Below are 20,653 nucleotides of genomic sequence, written 5' to 3'. Positions count from 1 at the left end.
TTTTAATCCCATTTTTACTTTAAACAATGAGTTTAACTCAAATTGGCGTGGCTTAAACTGTTGCTTTGTACTTATTCTGGTGTTAGGTAATAGTACTAATCATGTGTCCTGCTAAAAATAGAGAAATATCTTGAGAGGGCTGTCATTCGTTTAGCTGGCCCTTCCTTTGGCTTGGCTCTGTGTATCCCTGCTGGGATTTTAGACAGGGTTAACTGTCTGCAAGAAGAGTGTGACCATGGAAGCAGCCAGTGAGTCTAAATCTAAGGGTTTTTTTCTTTTAATTTTTAACCATCTTTAATGATTTAATACCTCTCTATCTGTTGTTCCAATCCTTGCATTCATATAGTGATTGCCTTTTACATTTGCCAGGCGAGTCCATTTTGTCAGGTACATATACAAACCTGTTTTGGTCTCAAAACTAGTGAATGATGTATAGGTGTTTATGTTTTGGTTACCAAGTCATCCTTAAGAAATAGGAATCAGTTCTTCTTGCCTAAAATTTCTCTCTGATACGGTTTTGTGTCTTTCCTGAAATACCTCTGTTAAGGTCTTTTTCCTGAAAAGCATTTGGGAGAGTCCTTAGGCTGTAATCTCATAAAGACTTTTTGGTTGCTGCTTTTTTTTGAAAGACTTTTCAAATCATCTTGGTCACACCATTTTCAGAGTCAGTTTGTGATTCAGGTAGAGTTGAATTTTTGGGCATTGTTCCTTGTGCATATGAAATATCTTGAAGCAACTGAAGTACATTGGAGAATCTTTCTCTAAAATTGAGCAAAATAAGAATTAGGTTCATGTGCAACATATGCCAAAAAGTGTGTACTATTTTTTGGTTAAGTATTTAGTGTTAGTTTAGTATACATTGAAAATTTCATTGCTAAGTTAGAGAATTTAACTTTTAAGAGAGAAATAGCTGTTAATAATTGAGGCTGATGTGTGCTTGGATTTCCTGCAGTGGCCAGTAGTCCTGTCTTCTACCTACAGTGTCACCATAAATTACAAGGGATAAATTAAACTTAAAATGTTGTCTTGTAACTTGAAGTCTTGATCATGTAACTGGTACCTGGTGATAGTACAGGACTGAATTTAAAGCTGTGTTTGTGTCCTAACTGTTGGTTAAAAAACTTTGCATAGGAGTTGAACGTTTATCTTTACTTTTGGCTTGTTTTAAAGGTTGGCAGCCTGGTACTTCACTCCTGAGTTACTGCCTATATTCTGACTAGGCTTTTACAAACACAGTTTGTTATTAAGAAACAAAGGCTTCACCCAGCTCTGAAAATGAGGGGGTATAAAGGGTGCTGTGACTAAATCTTTGCAAGCAGAGGAAATGGTTCTTAACTGGAACTTTGAAGACGCCTGGAATTAAAAAAAATGCTTAGAATTCACTTTCCAGGCCTTGTTTCTGGGTTGTACTGTGAGGAGCCTCTGCTCCTGCTGTAGGGATGTGAACTGTGGAAAAGCAGAGGCTTTTCTCTAATGCAGGGACTCTACATGGCCTGTTTATGGGTGTATAGGAAGTTCTTAGTACTGGATTGTCCTGCTCCACACAGAAGGGAGGAGGAGAAGAGATGCTCAGCCATTTGTGAGCCCCTGGATGGCATTGCCAGGCTCAGGCCATGGCTCTGTTTTTCCAGGTGTTGGGAAACCTGACCTGGATGTTCCTGGTTGTGATGAGATGCCTGGCCATGGCTTTAATCAGAAATGCAGGCTGGTTGTCAGCAACCTCTCACACTTCAATCTCCTTCCTTAATGACACTGAAAGGTTGCCTCAGAATATTGATTTGATGGTTTAATACTTTATTTCTAGAAGCATAGGTGAAGTTATCCTGTGGAATTATTTGCAAATAGGCACATATGGTATAGTGAAGGCCTTGTTAAAGTCTAACCTTTTGTGTTTCCTTTGTAAAATTTAACATTGAAGTTCATAATGTTTCCAGAAGGAGTTTGTTTTACATCTCCTATATTTGTGATACAAAGGTAGGTTTTTGCATGGCTGATATTAATACTCAGGGTATTAAGGTCAGTGTGGAAACATTCATTTTCATATGAAACAGGACAACATTTCTTTCCTTTACTGTGATTTTTTTTTTGGGGGGGGGGAGGGAGCCATTTGGTACAGTGAGACTGCACTGATTGCACAGATTGAGAGCAAAAAGTAGATTTTTTTTTTTTTTTTTTTTCCCCTTCCAGAAAAGAACAAGTGCCACTAAAAGCATTAAAAGTTAAGGTGGTTTCATTTTTGCTTTGCACCTTTCTGGTAAAGGTACTTTCTACTGCAGGGAAAGCTGTGTACAATCCTTTCACTCCCAGTTTGTTTTCCTTAGCAGCAAATTCTTTACAGTTTAAATAGCATTATTGCACTCAGGATTTGAAACTTGGCTGAATGAAGGTGTCTTCCGGATATAAAATTTATACTTGAATTTGGAAAGTTTTCCTTCTCCTTAACATTCCCTGTTTTAGTATTCCATGGCTAAAAAATGACCATTCAAGAGACTTTCCAGTCCTTTTAAAGGTATTTGAACAGTTGTCACTCCATTTTTCATGTATGTGCACAAAAGCATCTCTGAGGGCATGAGGCAAAAAGCGTGTTTCGTTCAGGACGTGACTTCTGCAGGTTGGCCTGGAAGAAAATACAAAGTCTTACACACAGAAAGGGGCCAGAAAAGATTTAAGTCAACGATGGCTGGTAAATTCTATCAGCAACTAGTGTTTCTTGCCTTATTTTGGTGCATGTTTTAGATGATGCAGCCCAGCTTTCTCAGCCTTACTTGGTTGTTAGTGCTCGCAGTACAGTTTATAACTCGGGGACGTGCCGTGGACAGTCTTTGGAAGCGTCCTGCTCGTTGGCAGGATTGTCCTTTTCTCTCCCTTGCCCTGAGGTTGCCCCTCGGTAGTTGGGCTGTGTCCTGTGGGGGACATTGCCCGTCTCTGGCCCTGCCCTGCCCGGGCTGGGGGTGCAGTTCCCTGTCCTCGTTCCGCAGGCTGGCGGGAGCACATGGAGCGGCGGCGCCGGTTCGAGTTCGATTTCCGGGAGCGCGACGACGAGCGGGGCTATCGGCGCGTGCGCTGCGGCAGCGGCAGCATGGACGACGACAGGGACAGCCTCCCGGAGTGGTGCCTGGAGGATGCCGAGGAGGAGATGGGAACCTTCGACTCCTCTGGGGCGTTCCTCTCCTTAAAGGTGAAGGGCTGGCCTGGGCCTTGGGTGGCCGTGCCCGATGTCCCGAGCTGTCGGGTGGGTCACGGGCCGTTGTGTTGGCTTTGCAGAAGGTGCAGAAGGAGCCGATACCTGAGGAACAGGAGATGGACTTCCGACCTGTGGAGGAAGGGGAAGAGAGATCCGACTCTGAAGGGAGCCACAACGAAGAAGCCAAAGATCATGAAAAGACCAAGAAAGAGGGGGAGAAAACAGAAAGAGTAGTGGCAGGTAAGGGGGACTTCTGGTGCAACTGCCAGCGTAGAGTTTCCGTTAATTCAGTCACACAGAACTGTGCCATCTTACAGAAGCTGGGGAAGAAGCAGCCCAGGCATCATCTCCAGCTGCAAGGTCAGACACTCCACCAAAATCCCAGCCTCCAGACCCGCTGCAGACAAGCCTTTTTGAAAGGAAGGAAGAGTCTGTGCCAGAAAGAACAGAAAAAACAGAAGATAAAGAGAGTCGACCGGAGAATACACCTCCAGCCAAAATGTCCAGCAGAGGGGAAGGTAAGAAATTTGGCAGATAAATTTAGTGAGTTCCCACTCTCTCGGTCTCTTAGAAGAGGCAAGGACTGGATTCTGGTGATAAAAAGCTGGAATTCATCGACTGGTCTGTAAAGACAGGATTTGTTGGATATGCCATCTCAAGTGTTTGCAGTGCACTGGTTCTTCATGTTGCAGTGCAGTTCAGAGAAACGTGAGCCAGTTGTGGATGTGCACTGTTGTGGTAGAGCAGATCAGTCTGGACAAATGGTGTGGCCAGGGGATGGGTGTGCTGAGTTCTGCACTGTTAAACTGAACTGTTGGTTCCCTCAAGTGAGGTTGGGTGCCTGTGCTGTAAACACAGTACATCCAGGGGCATCTGAAAATACTTTTGCTTTGGTGCTAAATTTGAGCTGTTAGCATTCTCTACAGTAAGTTCTTAAAAGTCATTTTAATTTATGTTAATGAAAAGACAATGAACTAACTTTAACATTTTTCTTTAGATTTGGCTTCTCTTGCTCAACCTTTGCCACAGATTTCTGCAGACACAGCTTCTTCTGCTCATCTTTCTCCTCCTGTTTCCAATTCAAATCCTGCTCTGCGGCCAGTTCAAACACCTGTCACAGCTGCTCCAGGCATGGGCAACATTCCCACTGATCCAGATGATGAAGAGGGCCTCAAACACCTAGAGCAGGTAAAATTTCTCAGATTCCTTCCTTGTTGACAATCGTGGGACTGGAGGAGTTTGGAATGCGAAAAAAAAGTTTAGAAGCCCATAAATCAGAAATGCAGCTGAGACTTTACAATCCACGGTGTGTACTGAAAACTGCTTCTCTCCATTACTTTTTTTTTTTTTTGAGAATAGTTTAAGCTTTTGTAGTATTTTATGCAGTATGGATCAGGGTGCCATACTCTGTATTAAGAAGCTAGAGGCCCTAGTGCTTATGATCACTGTAAAGTAGCATTATGATTTGCCTGTATGTATGTCCAGTGTGTTCAAAATATGCATTTTTCACCATGATACTGTGTGATACCTTCTTGGCAAGTTGTTTTAAAGCTTTGCTTAAGCAGGTGAGCTGTGCTTGTTGAGGATTCTGACTGTGTGGTACAGAGCTCGAGGGTTGTGTTGCAGTCACTCCTGGCAGTCCTGGCCTGCTCCTGAGCACTGGGTAGCACAAGGTGGTTGTGTTTGGCACATTCACTGTCAGATCTGTAAGCACACATCTAACTCTTGTATTCCTTGCTGGTTTTGATGTCTCCTGCAGCAAGCAGAGAAGATGGTGGCATACCTGCAGGACAGTGCCCTGGATGATGAAAGACTAGCAGCAAAAATTCAAGAGCACAGAGCCAAGGGTTCCTCTATGCCACTGTTCCATGAAGCCATGCAGAAGTGGTACTACAAAGATCCACAAGGAGAAATTCAGGGTAGGTCTGTGCCCTTTACACTTCCTCTTTTGTTTCACGAATTGTTAGAGTTCTTCACAGAATTACCCCCAACAGATACTGGCGCTTGTTTTTACAAAAGCAGCACAGGGACTTTACCGCTCTAGAATTGGGTTCTGCAAATATCTTCAACCCATCAGTGCCCCCCTCAGCTCAGCAGGCATCATGTCCAGAGTTAGGCTTTGTTGTGGGTGAGGTTTGCCATCACTTTGTGGTTCTGTAAATTGAGGCTACACTCAAACCTGTTTTTCATGCCAGCAGTTACTCAGATTTCCAGATAACAATGGAAACAAACCAAGGACGTGACCACTCGAGTATCTTGTTGAAGAATCCGTGAGAAACGTTGAAATCAGTTTTCTAGGCTCAGCCTCAAGACATTGAGTATTCAGGGAAAGGTAATTTGTTTAGAATCTAGAGCAAAGAGGCAACAAGTTTCCATAAGCCAGTGCTCATGCAGAATCTCAATTTAAATTGCACTTGCAGCCAGTGCAGTGTTAGTTCATAGAATACAAATCAACTGTTTCATGCTTGCAGTTTTTGCTGAAGATTTTTTTTTTTTTTTTGCAGTGAAAATTAGAGCAGGCCTTTCATACAGATATTTTCATCTTTGCTTTCAGAAGGTACTTTTCTGTTGGAGGTCTCTCTGGGCTCTGTTTTAGCAGCTGCTTATCTGCCTCCCAAAAATGCAGTTAAACAGTGAATTCCTCCCTTGCTGTGCTTCACACTGTGTGAAGGACTCCTTAGCTGTGGACTCCAGATAGGATTGGAGGGGGTGTTTTTATGGGATCTGTGCCAGTCTCTTGTCTGCAGGTATTGCACATCCTTAGGGTTTTTTCCTCACTCCTTTAAGTTGAAAGGATGTGAGCCATAAACTGCTTATATTTGCTCAGTTGCTTTACACAGTATGTCAGGCACTGCTGGCTGTACTTCCTTGCATGTGACCTCCAGAAGTAAACACTCCCACCTAATTTTTTTTTCTTGGAATATCCTCTTTTGGTTTTATATTCTCTGAAAGGAATTGCCTTCTAGAGATACTCCTTACAGAGGAGGCAAGAGTTGCTAAATGTTCTTGCTTTTCAGAAAACATTTTTGCAAAACTTACGTGGCTCTTACTCGGTGAAATAATACTTTTTTCTACTGGCTGTGTATCTATTTGGATATGTAAAATTAGTATAGGAGCCCTCCTTTGAAGGCAATTACTGAAGTCTTTCTCAGGAAAAAGAGGAAGAGAAGGAAAAATGTAGCTTTTTGAGAAAGGAAAGACAATGGATCCTCATTACCTTAACAAATGTAATTGTCCATCCAGAGGTGGATCTGCTCATCTGCTGAGTTCCAGAAGCAAAACTTCTGTAAAACATATGAATTCCTCCAATTTGAAGGCAAGAGCAGAACCAGGCTAAGGTTGTTGAATGAGCTGTGCAGTGCACCTGGGGAGAGCAGCACTGTGGTCTGGCACTGTCAGCTCGTGGGTGCTGCCAAGGGCCAGCCTGGGAACTGTGGCTGTTGTCAACCCAGGGCTGAGCCTGGAGCAGTGATGAGCTCTGCTGGGAGGCAGGAAGGGTGTTAGCTGGACCAGGCTTCACATCTCAGTGCTGGCCTGTCCCCTCCAGTGCAGGGTGAGACTCTGTGGCAGGGCTGTACCCCTGTAAAGATGCAGATCCGTGCATTGACACTCCAGCCTTGGGGGCTCAGTCTGTGCAATCAAGGGGGGAATATGGACAGGACCCGCTGGTGCTGGTACTGTGACTTTAACAAGCACTGTGCTCTTTGTTTCCAACATGCTGAACCCAGCCCTGCTTCTCCTTCCCTGCAATATGTGTTGGTTGATGTTCCTTCAGGTCCATTCAGTAATCAGGAGATGGCAGAGTGGTTCCAGGCTGGATACTTCACCATGTCATTGTTGGTTAAGAGAGCCTGTGATGAGACTTTCCAGCCACTTGGAGACATCATGAAAATGTGGGGCAGGGTCCCCTTCACTCCAGGCCCAGCACCACTTCCACATCTGGTAATTGTGTGACAGAGTATTCAAATAGTCCTGTAACAAATAGGAATGAATTCTTTAGTTGTTGGGTGCTTTGTCTTGGAATTGCAAGTGTTCTGAGCACCGAGGCTGAACTCGGTGTTAAATTAATTTTGTAAGAGAAGAGATTAAGTTTAAAAGTGTTTGTTTTGCCGTGTCTGTGGCTGGGAGGTTTAGCCCTGTAATATGTAGTGTATTTCATTCACTGTGCTACAGGCTTTGTCAGTCTCTTGCAATTTTTCCACTTTTATTGACTTTTTTGTTCAAAGTACAACTCTTACATTGCTTGCATTTGCAATATGCTGCTCTTACATAGATATATGTATTATAATGAAGTGTTTTATTCCTAAACACAGGGCGAGCTGGACCAAGAGCGACTGACTAGACAGCAGGAGTTGGCTCTGATCCAAATGCAGCACCTCCAGTATCAGCATCTTTTAATACAGTAAGACTCCCCAAAGTGCCAGAGGTGTTCCAGTGGCCGTGTTCTGCTCTGCATTTTTGGTCATCTGGGTTCAGCTTCTTGTCATTGTTTTCTTGGGCACTGGGGCTGGGAGTGCTCTACCTCCAACAGCAATAGCTGCTTCCCCAAACACCAGAGATGTCCCCAGTGTGCAGGAGTAGGACAGTGTGGCTACCTCAGGCTTGTTTGTTAGTTGTTTTCTGTGTCACACATACCTGCTTGGATAAGAGCTGCTGTATGGTACCTGTTCTGGTCAGACTGAATCCCAACTGTCCTAGTAATGCACTTCAGATGTTTTTTGAACTGGAGATGGAGAAGGTGGAACTTCCTTTTGGTCTGCTTGCTCAGCTCTTTGAAGATCAGCAGGAGGTAACTGCTGGTCAAAGAAGTTTGTAGTCTATTTTGCCAAAGCTGTCAGTTGTTCAGTTCTGGCCAGTTCCTGACAACTTCTTTTGTAGGGGCTTGGAGGAAAGGAAACAATCAGACTACTTCTTCAAGGGGTCCTGAAAGCATGTGTCATGATCATATTTTTTTTTAATACTGATTGTCAGCTTATAGTTTGAGGTGAGAGCCTGCCCCTGTGCCAGGCAATGCCTTGGCATACTGTGGAAGAGACTGATGGTATGGGCATGGAGCAAACCCAGATTAATTTGAGCTAACTTTATAGGATTTATAGAAGAAGGGAAGTAGTGTTGCACAAACCTCCAAGAGGGACATTGGGCAGTAATACCCAGGTGACATAGTTGAAGGTGAAGAGAAATTTGGTTCTGGTCACGTGGGCCAATTGTTTGTATCCTTACATTTTGGTTCTTTCCCAGCCCCCATTGTGTGCTTTCTACTAGTGCTTAGCATGTACATTATATGGGTCAGTGGGCATTAGTCCCAGAGCATGACTCTGTAACCTGGGCATGAGTGAGCAAACCCCAGTGACTCTCTGCTTGTCTTTTGAAGACAACAGTATGCACAGATGCTGGCTCAGCAGCAGAAGGCAGCCCTCTCCTCCCAGCAGCAGCAGCAGCTCGCTATCCTCTTGCAACAGTTCCAAGCCCTGAAGATGAGGTGAGTTAGCCCAGCCTTGAACTGAAGTCCATTCTTCCTGTGCTCTAGTTTGCATATAACAATAATTACATCTTGTCAGCAGCCTGTCCTAGTCGAGTTTGCTCATATTGGAGCATTACATATTTTAAAGATTGCAATAAGAATATAAAACCGTTCGGGATGTTGAGTACTGCTTTACAGATGTAGTCTTTGCCTTAGAGAGTGTTTATGGAAGCGAGGAGGAGAAATCTCAGAGTTGAAATCATACCTGTTTGACAGATGGGCTGGTACAGAATGGCTTTGCCAGTCAAGTTCTGCAGTACTGGATGCTGGAGCAGTAGCTGGCTTAGCCCTTGGCTTGGCAGCAGGGATGAGATCAGCAAGAGCTCTACAAGCAATTGGTGTTGTCCACGTGGTATTTTTGTTTTAAATAGAGGCGTGGAAGGAAAGGAGTATGTTACAAGTTACTGAGTGTCATGTGTGTTCAGAGCACTCCTCTCCCTGGAAGTGGCATGTTGACTCTCCCTGTTGGTATTGCAGAATATCTGAACAGAACATGATGCCACCTGTCACAAGGTCTGTGTCAGTGCCGGACACTGGCTCAATATGGGAACTTCAGTCAGCTTCACAGCCTACAGGTAAGAGGCTTTGCCTGTGCCAGGGCTACTCAGAAAAGTCCATGCAGTAAGAGTCAGCATCTTTGAGATAATCACTCCCTTTTTGACACCAGGGGAAATTAGTTCTGCATCATTGTTTTTAACTGGATCAGCCTACTTTGCCTCACGGTGTAAGTTCCATTTTGAGAGCTGTGAAGAATATGGTAATTTTTTGGTGGTTATGGGAAGCTTTGATCTGAAGGGGTTGTTATATTCTAAGGATGTTCTGCTCTGATGGGAGGAGTTTGAATAGCTGGTTTTTCTGTAGAATTTTGTAGGAAACCCAGCCTTGCTTCAGACATGGACAAGCCTTGTTCTGCAGGAAGATAAGGTGGCCCTCTACTGACTAAGACTAACATGTTATCATGATTTTAGTTCATAAAACGTAGTAACAGCGTATGCAAGATTTCGCCCTTTCACTTATGTTTGTTGATGTGCTTATTTTTGCTTGTCAATGTTTGTTTTCTCCACTATCTAGTCTGGGAAGGAAGCAGTGTCTGGGATCTGCCCATTGATACTGCAGCTCAGGGACCAGCTCTAGAACAACTTCAGCAGCTCGAGAAGGCCAAAGCTGCAAAGGTCAGAAACTGTTTTGTACTGTAAGAAGTTGGGATTGCTGTTCTGCAGTGTAACTGTGGTTCTTGAGCCAATGGAAGACCAAGTTCTTCAATCTAGTCAAAAGCTGTGATTTTGACTAGACTTTCATGGAAAGCACCATAAAGAGAATAGGGGTTATAAAAACCAGTTACAAAACCCTCGTGGACTGCTTGTGAAAACCATTGCTGTGGAGGTACTGCTGACCTCTGAAATAGTGCTTGTGTTCTACATTTGTGGTTAAAACCTCTTCATTAGCCACCTCTCTTTTAAACTGAGATCATCATGAGCTGTCATGCCAAACCCTGAGTTGGGAGCAGGTAGTTGTTCTCTTAAGCCATGTGTTTTTCACCAGCATTGGTTTTGGGAAATCATAAGAGTCTTATTTGCCAGGGTTATTTCACACATACTCTAGTATTAAATTATTTTTGTGAGTTTGAACCTGTTTGATTCTGTACATTTCCTGAAAATGATTATTTCGTGATCACTGCAAAGTAACTCGCTACAAGCTTCTAAAGTCAGAGGGTATTTTGAGGAGCTGATGTGGAAAGACTGACTAGAGAACTGGTGTTCGTTACAGAACAGAAATTGTCCAAAATTCTTCTAGACTGCTTGAGGAATCTGACCCCAGTAGGCAGCCAGCTGATAGGTAAAATGCCAGTTAAGGGAGAGTATCTGTCAGAGGCTTCATCTCTTAAGCTGTTACTGTAATTTCAGCAGAGTTGCCCTAAGAAATGGTGTAGGAATACGTTACCTGCATCTGAGTATAGTTTTATGTGAATTGTAGCTAGAGCAAGAGAGGAGAGAAGTGGAAATGAGGGCCAAACGAGAGGAAGAGGAGAGGAAAAGGCAGGAGGAGCTTCGGAGGCAACAAGAAGAGCTACTTAGGAGGCAGCAGGAAGATGAGAGGAAACGACGGGAAGAAGAAGAACTGGCCCGCAGGAAGCAAGTGAGTTTCCTCAATGTAGTTAATCTCTAATTATAATACTTTATAAAACTCACTTTAAGAATCCTGTGGGGTCTAATTAATCTTTGGTAGGTGTGTACGAAGACAGTTTGAATATTTTTCGTGTGAGTATATGAATTTATGATTCTCCTGTACTTGATTTTAAGAGCCCAAATTGCAGTCTAAGAAATGGGCTTTGGTGCTTCACTTTAAGATAGATTCCTGTTTGAGAGCGGAGGGGCTTTATTCCATGTGGAATATTCCCTCCTGACTTTTTAGTGTCAATATTAGACTTCAGTTAGTTGCCCACTTGTTGTATGTTAAGTCTTTATTTGCCATTTATGCAGTGTAGTGTTTTATAAGGGTATGTTCTGGAGTAGGTGGAGCTTGAGCAGCCGTTTCAAATGAATGAGAGGTAGAGGGCTATAGTGGAAAAAAGTGATGTGACATTCAGCTTATTTTTCTCCTGGTTTTTTTTTTTTAACTTAGTAAACAATTTTGAATGAATTATTATCTTCATAATAGAGTCTGTCAGCTTTTTTTCCCCAGTTGATATTTGGGAAAGGAAGAGATGTAGTTTGGTCAAGCAGATCTCTTAAAAAAGAATTATGTGATCAGCATTGCAGTAGAAGAGTGAATATGGGAGTTGTAGGTTCTTAATCTTCCAGGGATAAAAAATGGAGACATTACTAGTTTGACATTTTTAACATTTACTTCTGAATTCTGCATGGAAGAAAATTAAGTTGTTCCTTAAGTTTTGTAGGAGGGAAAGACAGTGAAAGGTGAAGTTTTCACTCTGCGTGTTAAGGATAAGGGCAAGCACATGGCTGAGCTTATACACTTAAGAGTTTAAATGCCCTGAAAAGCACCACAGTAATTATAGGCAGAAATAATAAATAATTGTGTCCTCTATAATATTTGCTGTGTGTTTAGATGGGCAGTGGTAAAGCACATTCCTGGTTCAAGCATCAGACCCTTCAGAGGAAGCCTCTAAGAACCTCTAGTTTTATTTGTAAGTTAGTTGTAGACCTCAGTTGACTCAGGGTTTGGGTTTTGTCACTGAAGATCTGTTTTAATATATGACATGTAGGTAACTGTCATGGAATCTTTTGGGATCAAGTCTACAAATGGCTCCTTGCTTTAATATCTCTGCTTTGTGTACAGGAAGTCATTATGGTGTACAGTGGAAAAGCATCCTTTGCTTGAGGTCAAACTGTAGCATTGAAGCAATAATATACTCAAAAGTTTAACTTTTGAGTCAGATGGCTTTAGATCTGTTGTAATAACAACTCATTTTTCAGCTGATCACCTGGTAACTCAATGTGTGTCATCCATGGTGGCTTCAAGTAGACTTGGGTTGTTTCTTTTCAGTCTAACAGTTTTGCTACTGTGTATAACTCCATGTCTGTTAAATTCCAAAGTTTTGTTGTCCACTTTGGATTTGTACAGTAAACATTCTGACTCTCCCTTTCTGAGATGCCGTGGGAAATAACTGTTGACAAGGAGGAAGCAGAACGGGGTTGAAAAGCAGTAACAGCAAGTATGTTAGTTCATTACCAATGCAATAATTGCCACAATGCTGAATTCTGAGCAGTAATGTCTTGAAAAGGTAACAAAGAGTTTAAGCATTTCTCTGGAAAGAGAAAGTAACATTGTGTTTTGTATTTAAAAAAAAAAAAAAAGAAAACTGGTCTAATATTTGAATCTGACTTCTGTACTGGAAGGCATTGTAGCATCAGGGATGAACTGATTTATTAGCATGGATTTATACAGAGGAGATGATGCTTAACAAATTTGATTAACTTCTTTTGAGGAGATGACAGTGAGAGCTGAGAGGGGTGAAGCAGTAGACTTAATCTGCCTGGACTTCAGGAAGGCTTTTGATGTAATACTGCATAAAAGACTAGTATATAAGGTTAGTAAATATGCTGTTGATGGTGAATTCTAAATAAAAAAATAACTAATAGAAATTCAATTCTGTAGGATGAAATGTCATACCAAATGTTGAATTCAGTTCTGTTCATAGTTTTCATCAATTACTTTGCACTGTGGAATTGCAAACAGTAATGCCCAGCTTGTGTAGCTCCTGTATTTCTTTTTTGTCTCTGGTCTGATATCTTCTGTTTTGTCATGATTGATTGCTTTCAGGAACAAAATTGGAGGTTTAATAACTAGCTAATGATTATTTTCTCTGAATTATGTTTTTAGTGCTCCCTTTAAAATACCTGTTTCAAAGATGAGAGCACAGAGATTTGTAAGCCCCAGTGATATAGACAAGCAGAACTGCAGGTGTTACCAACTGCAAAAAATTCCCTGTTTTATTTAAGAATCCAGAGTCTGTTGAACTGGGGATTGCTGCTTAAGGATTTTCTGTGATGTTACAGATATTTTAAAAGGGCTGAAATAAGCTGTCTGTACAGCAAGGTGTGTGTGCTTGAAAACAATTATTAAGAAAGATGCTAAAGAACATTGGGATTCTCTTGGAGCAGGAAGGTGCAAACGTGGGAACAGCAAGAGCCAAAGGATTGAGTGTTTCCCATACAAGTCAGTGGCAGGAAGCTGGAGAGCTCTGAATGTTTTTGGTCACATGCTCAAAACAAAAATATCGAATAATAAGAAGATACAGAAGTAAATATTAAGACAACCTTTTTTATAGCTGTGAAGAGTAGGAGAAAGGAATTGTATCAGCCATGTGGTTCCCAGCTTTTCAGAATCTTAAGATTTTTTTTTTTCTCATCTTGGTACAACACTGTTTGTCTTTAGCTCTGTAGGGGACAGAAATCTTTTAATTGCTGTCATTCAACAGTGTCTCTCCTGGCATGCCTGAGCAAGGGAGAGATCCCTGATACCTGCTGGCCTAATGGCAATCCCAGCCTCATTCCCAAAGGGAAAGTAGGGCAGGGATGTCAATGAACTGCTGTTCACTGGTGACTTGGTTCATCTCAGGTACCACGTGTTCAGTCAGTGACAGCCCCCCAGCCTGGCTGAGCTGGGCCTCCCGAGCTCAGACCCTGCTTTGTGGTCTCCAGCCAAACAAAGGAGCCTGGCACACCCCCAGCCTCCTCAGGAGACTTCTCAGGGAAAGAAACAAGGAGCAGAAATTTTCCAGCACTTGTACTGGGGACACTTGACTCCTATGACTCGACTGCACGTGTCCAGTTAATACAGTTACAGGCCCAAGTTACAGCAGTGGCTCAGGTGGTGCGTGTTGTGCTGCAAGTTTTTGGGACTATGATAAACCAAGGGCTTGATTAATGAGAAGATGAATCCCAGGCTATTGTTTTATGTCCAGTTAGTGGAAAAAAAATATTCACTGAACTTCCATTTAGCACTAAACCGCTTCAGTGATACCCAGGAATAAAAATGAGTTGTCAGCTTGCAGCCAGCAGCTCTTCAGTGCTATAGGATTGGTTATAAAAGATGTTCTGTCTACTGACAGCTCTGTTGCAGACATCTGAATTTTATTGTCAGAGGAACACCCAGGCCAGTTGTTCAGGGAACTGTAGTGCAGTTTATCTCTGCTCTGTGGACATGAAGGTTTGGTATCAAATTAAATAAGAGGGTCTTAGTTTTCCCAGTTCACTTCCCTGATTTGCCAGAGTTTACATCCATGCTGCACAGTCACCCAGCATCCTGGGAATAATGTTGCTCATAAAAAGCTTGGAAGAGTATGACTGCACAGTAGCGGTCATTTTAAAAGGAGAATAGATTTATAAAAGCTTAAAAAAGTTCTTGTCCAAAAAGTAGGATCTTTAGGTTGAGTTAGTAGGATGTCAGAAAGTGGAGAGAAAACAGAAGGGATGAAAAGCAGGGCGACCTTAACTCAGTTGCTGAATGTCAGAGATCAGAAAAGGCTGCACAAACTGAGGCTTTTTAATGCAAGGGAAAGTCAGAACTGGGGGAAAGGTCCCTCAGGTGTGCTCCCATGTAACAATATCCAGGAAGCCAGCCAAAGGCTGCTTGTGCCCTATTCCTCCAGACACAAGTAGCAGGATGGAAAAATGTCTCTGTTGATCTTAGGGCAGTAGGAAAGGGTACTGCTTTTTGAGTAGAGTAAATAGCTTTGCTACTTGGAAAACAAAACATAATTCATTGGAAGCTCTGTCAGTAGTTTAGGGACAGCCCAAAATCAAAGCCCTTGAGATACCTTTTGTTGGCCATAATACTTAAATAGTATAGGGACAGCCCAGTCCAAGCCCTTCCATAGAGTCACATCTCTGAGACTTCCACAGCTACAGCATCTGTGTGTGCACTGGGCTGCTTCAGCTTCCTTCTTATGTCTGGACATGTGGGTTGAGTTTTGTAGTGCTCTTGAATTGTCAGGGTTCAGAAACTCCCTGTAAGTAGGAAAAGCTTCCAACTTACAGCTGACACCCCCAAAAAAAAAGGAATTAATGATACCCACACGCTAAAATATATGTATGTGAAGTACTGAGTGCACAGTGGAAAGAGGACTCTCGCCCTTTGTTGTCATTCTCCACACCATTCTTCCTAAAACCAAAGACAGGCAATGATTTCATGTGTTTGTTTTTTCATTAAAATAATTAATTTATGTATGAGATGCACATTGCATCACAATAACTTGTTACCATGTCGGTCTGTAGTGTTTGATGCAATGTTTTGGTAGAGCTTAGCTTGGAGCCAGGGAGCTTTTCTTGAGGCCATTCACTTGGCCAGACAGTGCTGTAATCTGTGTTCTGATGTGGTTTGTCAATACAAGGGCATTTACAGACTGACATCTTGTTCCCAACTCCAGGAGGAAGCCCTGAGGCGACAAAGAGAGCAGGAAATTGCACTAAGGCGGCAGCGGGAGGAAGAGGAGAGGCAGCAGCAGGAGGAAGCACTTAGGAGATTGGAGGAGAGGAGGAGAGAAGAGGAGGAGAGGCGGCAGCGAGAGGAGTTAATTCGGAAACAGGTGACGATGGCAAAAGGGACTCTTGTATTTCATTCTGGGGCTGCCAGAACAAACAGGGGCTGACACTTGCATCCCTGCCTGAGAGACCATCAGTTCTGGTGAAAGAAAGCAGAGGTTGTAAACAGTATAGAGAGAATGAAGAAGAGGTTGTTTACCTGTATCCTGATTTCACACAAAATAATCAGGATCCGATCTGTCCTTTGGAAAAGAGGTTTGGGTGGAGTGCATGTTTTCCTTTGTGCCTGAGCCTTAAGAATGGCTCTGCAGCATGGTATTTCTGCTCCTTTCTTCAAAGGAAAGGCAGAGTACAGTACCAGAGTAACAGTTTGGTTTGAGTTACCACTCTCTGGGCCTTTACTAGAGAATTGTTATCTTCTACTGTCACCTGAGATGATCAGTTCTCCCAAACTGGCATTTCTGTACAATGCCAAGACTATGTTCACTACCAGAGTTTCAACTTTTTTCCTTCCTTTTTCTTGTCTTATTTTACAGCATTTTTTCTTCTTGGGGTCAGCTTTAGAAGTCCATATTAGGGAACTTGAGCTTCCAGCCCCCTAATTGATACTGTCACAGTCCCTCAGTCAAACTAAGCTTGAAACATGATTGGCTTCACATTAACTTCCAGGTCCATTTCAGAATTCCCACTTAGTATTTAAAAATTCCTGTTCAGGGTCCTCCCTTGTAAGATGTTCACCTCGTTTCTGTCCCACTGGACAGTCACCCCCTTTGTCTGCAGAAGCATCATCCCTGCACCTCTGGGCTTGAGTAACTCCAGTAAACATCTCCTTCTTTGTCACCTGTTCCTTCTTTCATGTTATTTTTGCCATGTTCTATTCCACTGAAAGTGTGGCAGTACCGTGAGCAGTATAAGCAGGTAGAAGCTCAGACTGAAAGGTGCATGACTTCTAGAAAGAAAATAGTATAAAGTGAGCTTGTCTGAACTAGGGAGATGTCATTCTCTTCTGAGTTCCCTGATGGGGCCATGGGAAGCTTGTATTTTTAGGGAATATAGGCTAGACTACTGGGCTTTCTTGCCTGAGAAATGTAGAGGTAAATGAACAGCCAGATTACAGATATAAAGGCCTCTCTCTGTTCTCTCAGAGTATCAGTACCTCAAAGCAGGAGTATTTTAAATTTTGCTAAGTCTACTTAGACTTTATTCCTCTCTGTCGTGGGAAGGAAGAGGAGGCTGCCAAGTGGGCACGTGAGGAGGAGGAGGCCCAGCGGCGGCTGGAGGAGAGCAGGCTCCGCATGGAGGAGGAGGCGGCGCGGCAGCGGCTGGAGGAGGAGGAGCGGAAGCGCAAGGAGCTGGAACTCCAGCGCCAGAAGGAGATCATGAGGCAGAGGCAGCAGCAGCAGGAGGCTCTGCGGAGGCTGCAGCAGCAGCAGCAACAGCAGCAACTTGCACAAATGAAGGTAAGGGGTTCCTGCAGCTGGACTGCCTCCTTCAGCTCCGCGGGGCAGAACCACGGCTGCGGTCAGGGCTGTCCGGGGTACCTTGGACAGAGAGGGAGGAACTGTCTGGAGAGGGGAAAGGCAAACAGTTGAGTGTGAAAGTGATGGGAGGAGGAAGATGAGTTACAAAATACAAAAGAGAGAGGTTCTGTCAGTAGAAGCACGCTGGGAGGGTCTCACAGGTGGGTCCTGCCACAATGCCCAGGGGCCAGTGCAAAGTTCCTAAAGCTTGGAGTTCCTGAAGTCTTGGAAATCTAAATTGCTTGCTATTTTTCAGGCAATGATGTGTTACATTATTCTTGATACACTATGATACATCAGAGGGCAATTCAGAGAAACCTACAGTTTACACTTTGCACCTTTTCTTACTTAATTATACCATTTTATACTTTCCAGGGTTTTGTTAAACTTTGAAGGTGGCTTATAGTGTTTTTTTCATGACTGTACTTGAGCAGTATTCTCTGAAGAGTTTTGTAATTCCTGATGATGTCTGTTTTGGCCCAGCTCCCTTCATCTTCAACATGGGGTCAGCAATCAAATTCAGGAGCTTGTCAATCCCAGACCACACTGTCATTGGCAGAAATCCAGAAGTTAGAAGAAGAACGAGAACGGCAGCTTCGAGAAGAGGTAAATCCTAACAGGAGCAGAGTCTGAGCTGTTGGAGTGGACTCAGCCAGCTTGGCTGTCCCTGAAGTTATTAGAAGGAATGGTGAGGATGAGGAATGATTTTTGCAATAGCACAGCTGGAGTAAAATCCTCTGTTCCAGGCATTGGTTCAGTAAGATTTTATAGCTTCTTAATACAAGTGTCTGAAAGGAGGGAAGATGCACCCTTTTAACTCCAGGAGCACAATATGTTCACAAACCAGTATAAAATAATTCGACATCTAAAATATGTTTGCAGACATGCACAACACCAGGGCAGTTCAAGGAAGAGTGGGCTGGGTAGAGAAGGTATTCTTCCAAGACCCCAAATGCTTAGCTGACTGCAGTCATGATTCAATAAATTTAGCCTTTCCTAGACTAACAAACAATTTGTATTTCCTGGTTACTTAGTGTCTCCCTTTTTGGAGGAACTGTAATGGCCCAAAAGAGAGTAGGTCAGCCAGACTTCTCCAGAAGAAAGTGAAATCAGTTTAAAACCAGTTTCCAAGTTAGACCTCTGAATAGTAACGAGCCTCTGTGAGTATGGACGAGCACTTTTGTCTTGCCTGCAACAGCAAAGGCGTCAGCAGCGGGAGCTAATGAAGGCCCTCCAGCAACAGCAGCAGCAACAGCAGCAAAAACTGTCAGGCTGGGGGAATGTCACCAAACCAACAGGCACCACCAAGTCCCTGCTGGAGATCCAGCAGGAGGAGGCAAGGCAGATGCAGAAACAGCAGCAACAGCAGCACCAGCAGCCCAACAGAGTCCGAAATACCACGGTAGGTGTGCTGTGTCCACAGGAGGGGAACAGCCCCTTCCCTGGGTCTGCTCATTCCCGCTCCACCAGCACTGCTGCTCATAACCAGGATCTCTTGGTTCTGTTTCCACAGCACTCTAACCTGCACACCAGCATTGGGAATTCAGTGTGGGGCTCCCTAAACACTAATCCCAGCAACCAGTGGGCATCTGACCTAGTCAGTAGCATCTGGAGTAATGCTGATACCAAAAACTCCAACATGGGTTTCTGGGATGATGCAGTGAAGGAAGTGGGACCTCGTAACTCGACCAACAAAAACAAAAGCAATGCCAGCCTCAGGTAGGAGCTGTTGCAAAGAAAGGCTGCCATTCATGAGGTGATCACTTAGCAGCTATAACATCTTCATGTGTTCTCCTTTTTTTTTCTGTGTCACTCGGGATCTATTTTGACAACAAAAATAGTTAAGAGGTGATCATTCACAGTTCATTTTGTCATCTGCTTAGAAAATTATTTGGTTCTTAAAAAGTGTTTGCATCTTGTAAAATAGTGACTCTTATAACACTGTACTGTGGATAAGTCTGGTAGTTGATAACCTAATATATGCTTTTTTTTTTTCCCTCAGTAAATCTGTAGGTATTACAAGTAGACAAAACAAGAAGGTAGAAGAAGAGGAGAAGCTGTTGAAATTGTTCCAGGGGGTTAATAAAGCCCAGGATGGATTCACTCAGTGGTGTGAACAGATGCTTCATGCACTCAACACAGCCAACAACTTAGATGGTAAGAGGTGGGCAGGAATGTGAGAAGCAATATCCAGTTTTTCTGACCAGGTAGTCCTGGGGGACTGTAATGATATCAAAGGACCATTTTGAGTGCAAAATGGCTTCATTAGATAGTGGCCTGAAGAACTGGCTGTGTCATCTTCTCCATGGTTTTCCTTGTCCCAGCTACAACAAACCAGTGGGGACTGGAACCAGTTTTAAAGTGCCACCCAGAGCCTGCTGAGGGTTTCTAGTGGTTGTGGAAGCATTAGCAGAGATGAGGATCCAATTTCATCATGGATTGCATGGCAAGGCTCTATTCCCCTCTCAGTAGGGAACTTGGAAGGGCAGGCTGTTTGCCATGGCTGCTGGATCAGCAAATCTGTGACACAGAAATCCAAAGGTTGCATTTCTTGCACGTGTGTGTTTGCATGTCAGTGTGCATTCCCTCACACTCTGCCTTCTTCTTGCAGTTCCCACGTTTGTTTCTTTCCTGAAGGAAGTGGAGTCTCCCTATGAGGTCCATGATTACATCAGAGCCTATCTTGGGGACACTCCTGAGGCCAAGGAGTTTGCCAAGCAGTTTCTCGAGCGCCGTGCCAAACAGAAAGCCAGTCAGCAGAGGCAACAGCAGCAACAGCAGGTAAATCCCACTCCCTGCAGTCCTCAGGAGTGTGTGGAGACCTGGAGTCTGGAGAGGCTGCATTCCTGCTGCACTTCACTTTTATAGGTCCTGTGAAATGCAGAGAATTAAGCAGGTTTCAGATTCTTGTCCTTCATAACTCACAGTTGAGGCCAGCTGTGGATCAAAGAGTGTCTGCTTGCTGACCCAGGAAATGCTGTGGAACCATGAGGTGGATGCAGCAGTGCCTGCTGCTGCCACACGGGATGTAGGAGATGCTTTGGGCTCTTTGAATGTTTTCTGTATAAATAAACCAAACGTAATTGTGCTTTACAGTTTTGTCCTGACTTTGTTTTGTAGGATTCAGTGTGGGGGATGAACCACAGTTCACTACATTCGGTCTTTCAGACCAACCAGAGCAACAACCAGCAATCCAATTTTGAGGCTGTGCAGGGCGGGAAGAAGAAGAAGAAACAGAAGATGGTTCGGGCAGATCCCAGCTTGTTAGGTCAGTCCTCCTCTTCAGAAATTAATGGTCAGTTTGGGGGTGGGAGTTTGCCTTGGGAAGTGTGGAATTCTTATTGATCTTGAGTGGCAATACTGAATTTGAGCCAAGTTGACGCGTCTTCAGAATTTGTTTCAATACTATTATTATTTAATGATT

At 43.5% G+C, this 20,653-nt stretch overlaps 1 protein-coding gene across 9 annotated transcripts in view; it reads left to right on the top strand.

Annotated features, from left to right (window-relative positions):
- GIGYF2 (GRB10 interacting GYF protein 2) overlaps positions 1–20,653 on the top strand; it is a 73,906-nt gene that overhangs the window by 49,809 nt on the left and 3,444 nt on the right. For 4 of the 9 annotated variants that reach the window (XM_017826196.1, XM_017826202.1, XM_017826199.1 and 1 more), the window contains 20 exons: positions 2,979–3,178; positions 3,265–3,424; positions 3,502–3,702; positions 4,182–4,372; positions 4,944–5,103; positions 6,960–7,126; positions 7,498–7,586; positions 8,556–8,663; positions 9,183–9,280; positions 9,777–9,877; positions 10,680–10,841; positions 12,652–12,753; positions 15,595–15,753; positions 16,933–17,169; positions 17,713–17,835; positions 18,428–18,631; positions 18,743–18,948; positions 19,232–19,386; positions 19,841–20,010; positions 20,350–20,497. In XM_017826196.1, the coding sequence (XP_017681685.1) occupies positions 2,979–3,178; positions 3,265–3,424; positions 3,502–3,702; positions 4,182–4,372; positions 4,944–5,103; positions 6,960–7,126; positions 7,498–7,586; positions 8,556–8,663; positions 9,183–9,280; positions 9,777–9,877; positions 10,680–10,841; positions 12,652–12,753; positions 15,595–15,753; positions 16,933–17,169; positions 17,713–17,835; positions 18,428–18,631; positions 18,743–18,948; positions 19,232–19,386; positions 19,841–20,010; positions 20,350–20,497 (3,141 nt within the window). The remainder of the gene's footprint in view (positions 1–2,978; positions 3,179–3,264; positions 3,425–3,501; positions 3,703–4,181; positions 4,373–4,943; positions 5,104–6,959; positions 7,127–7,497; positions 7,587–8,555; positions 8,664–9,182; positions 9,281–9,776; positions 9,878–10,679; positions 10,842–12,651; positions 12,754–15,594; positions 15,754–16,932; positions 17,170–17,712; positions 17,836–18,427; positions 18,632–18,742; positions 18,949–19,231; positions 19,387–19,840; positions 20,011–20,349; positions 20,498–20,653) is intronic. The other 5 variants (XM_017826201.1, XM_017826200.1, XM_017826198.1 and 2 more) reach the window with 4 other exon arrangements.

Source organism: Lepidothrix coronata, unplaced genomic scaffold (genome assembly GCF_001604755.1).
Source record: "Lepidothrix coronata isolate B3197 unplaced genomic scaffold, Lepidothrix_coronata-1.0 Scaffold125, whole genome shotgun sequence".
NCBI lineage: Eukaryota > Metazoa > Chordata > Aves > Passeriformes > Pipridae > Lepidothrix > Lepidothrix coronata.
This window is presented reverse-complemented; position numbering and strand designations above follow the sequence as displayed.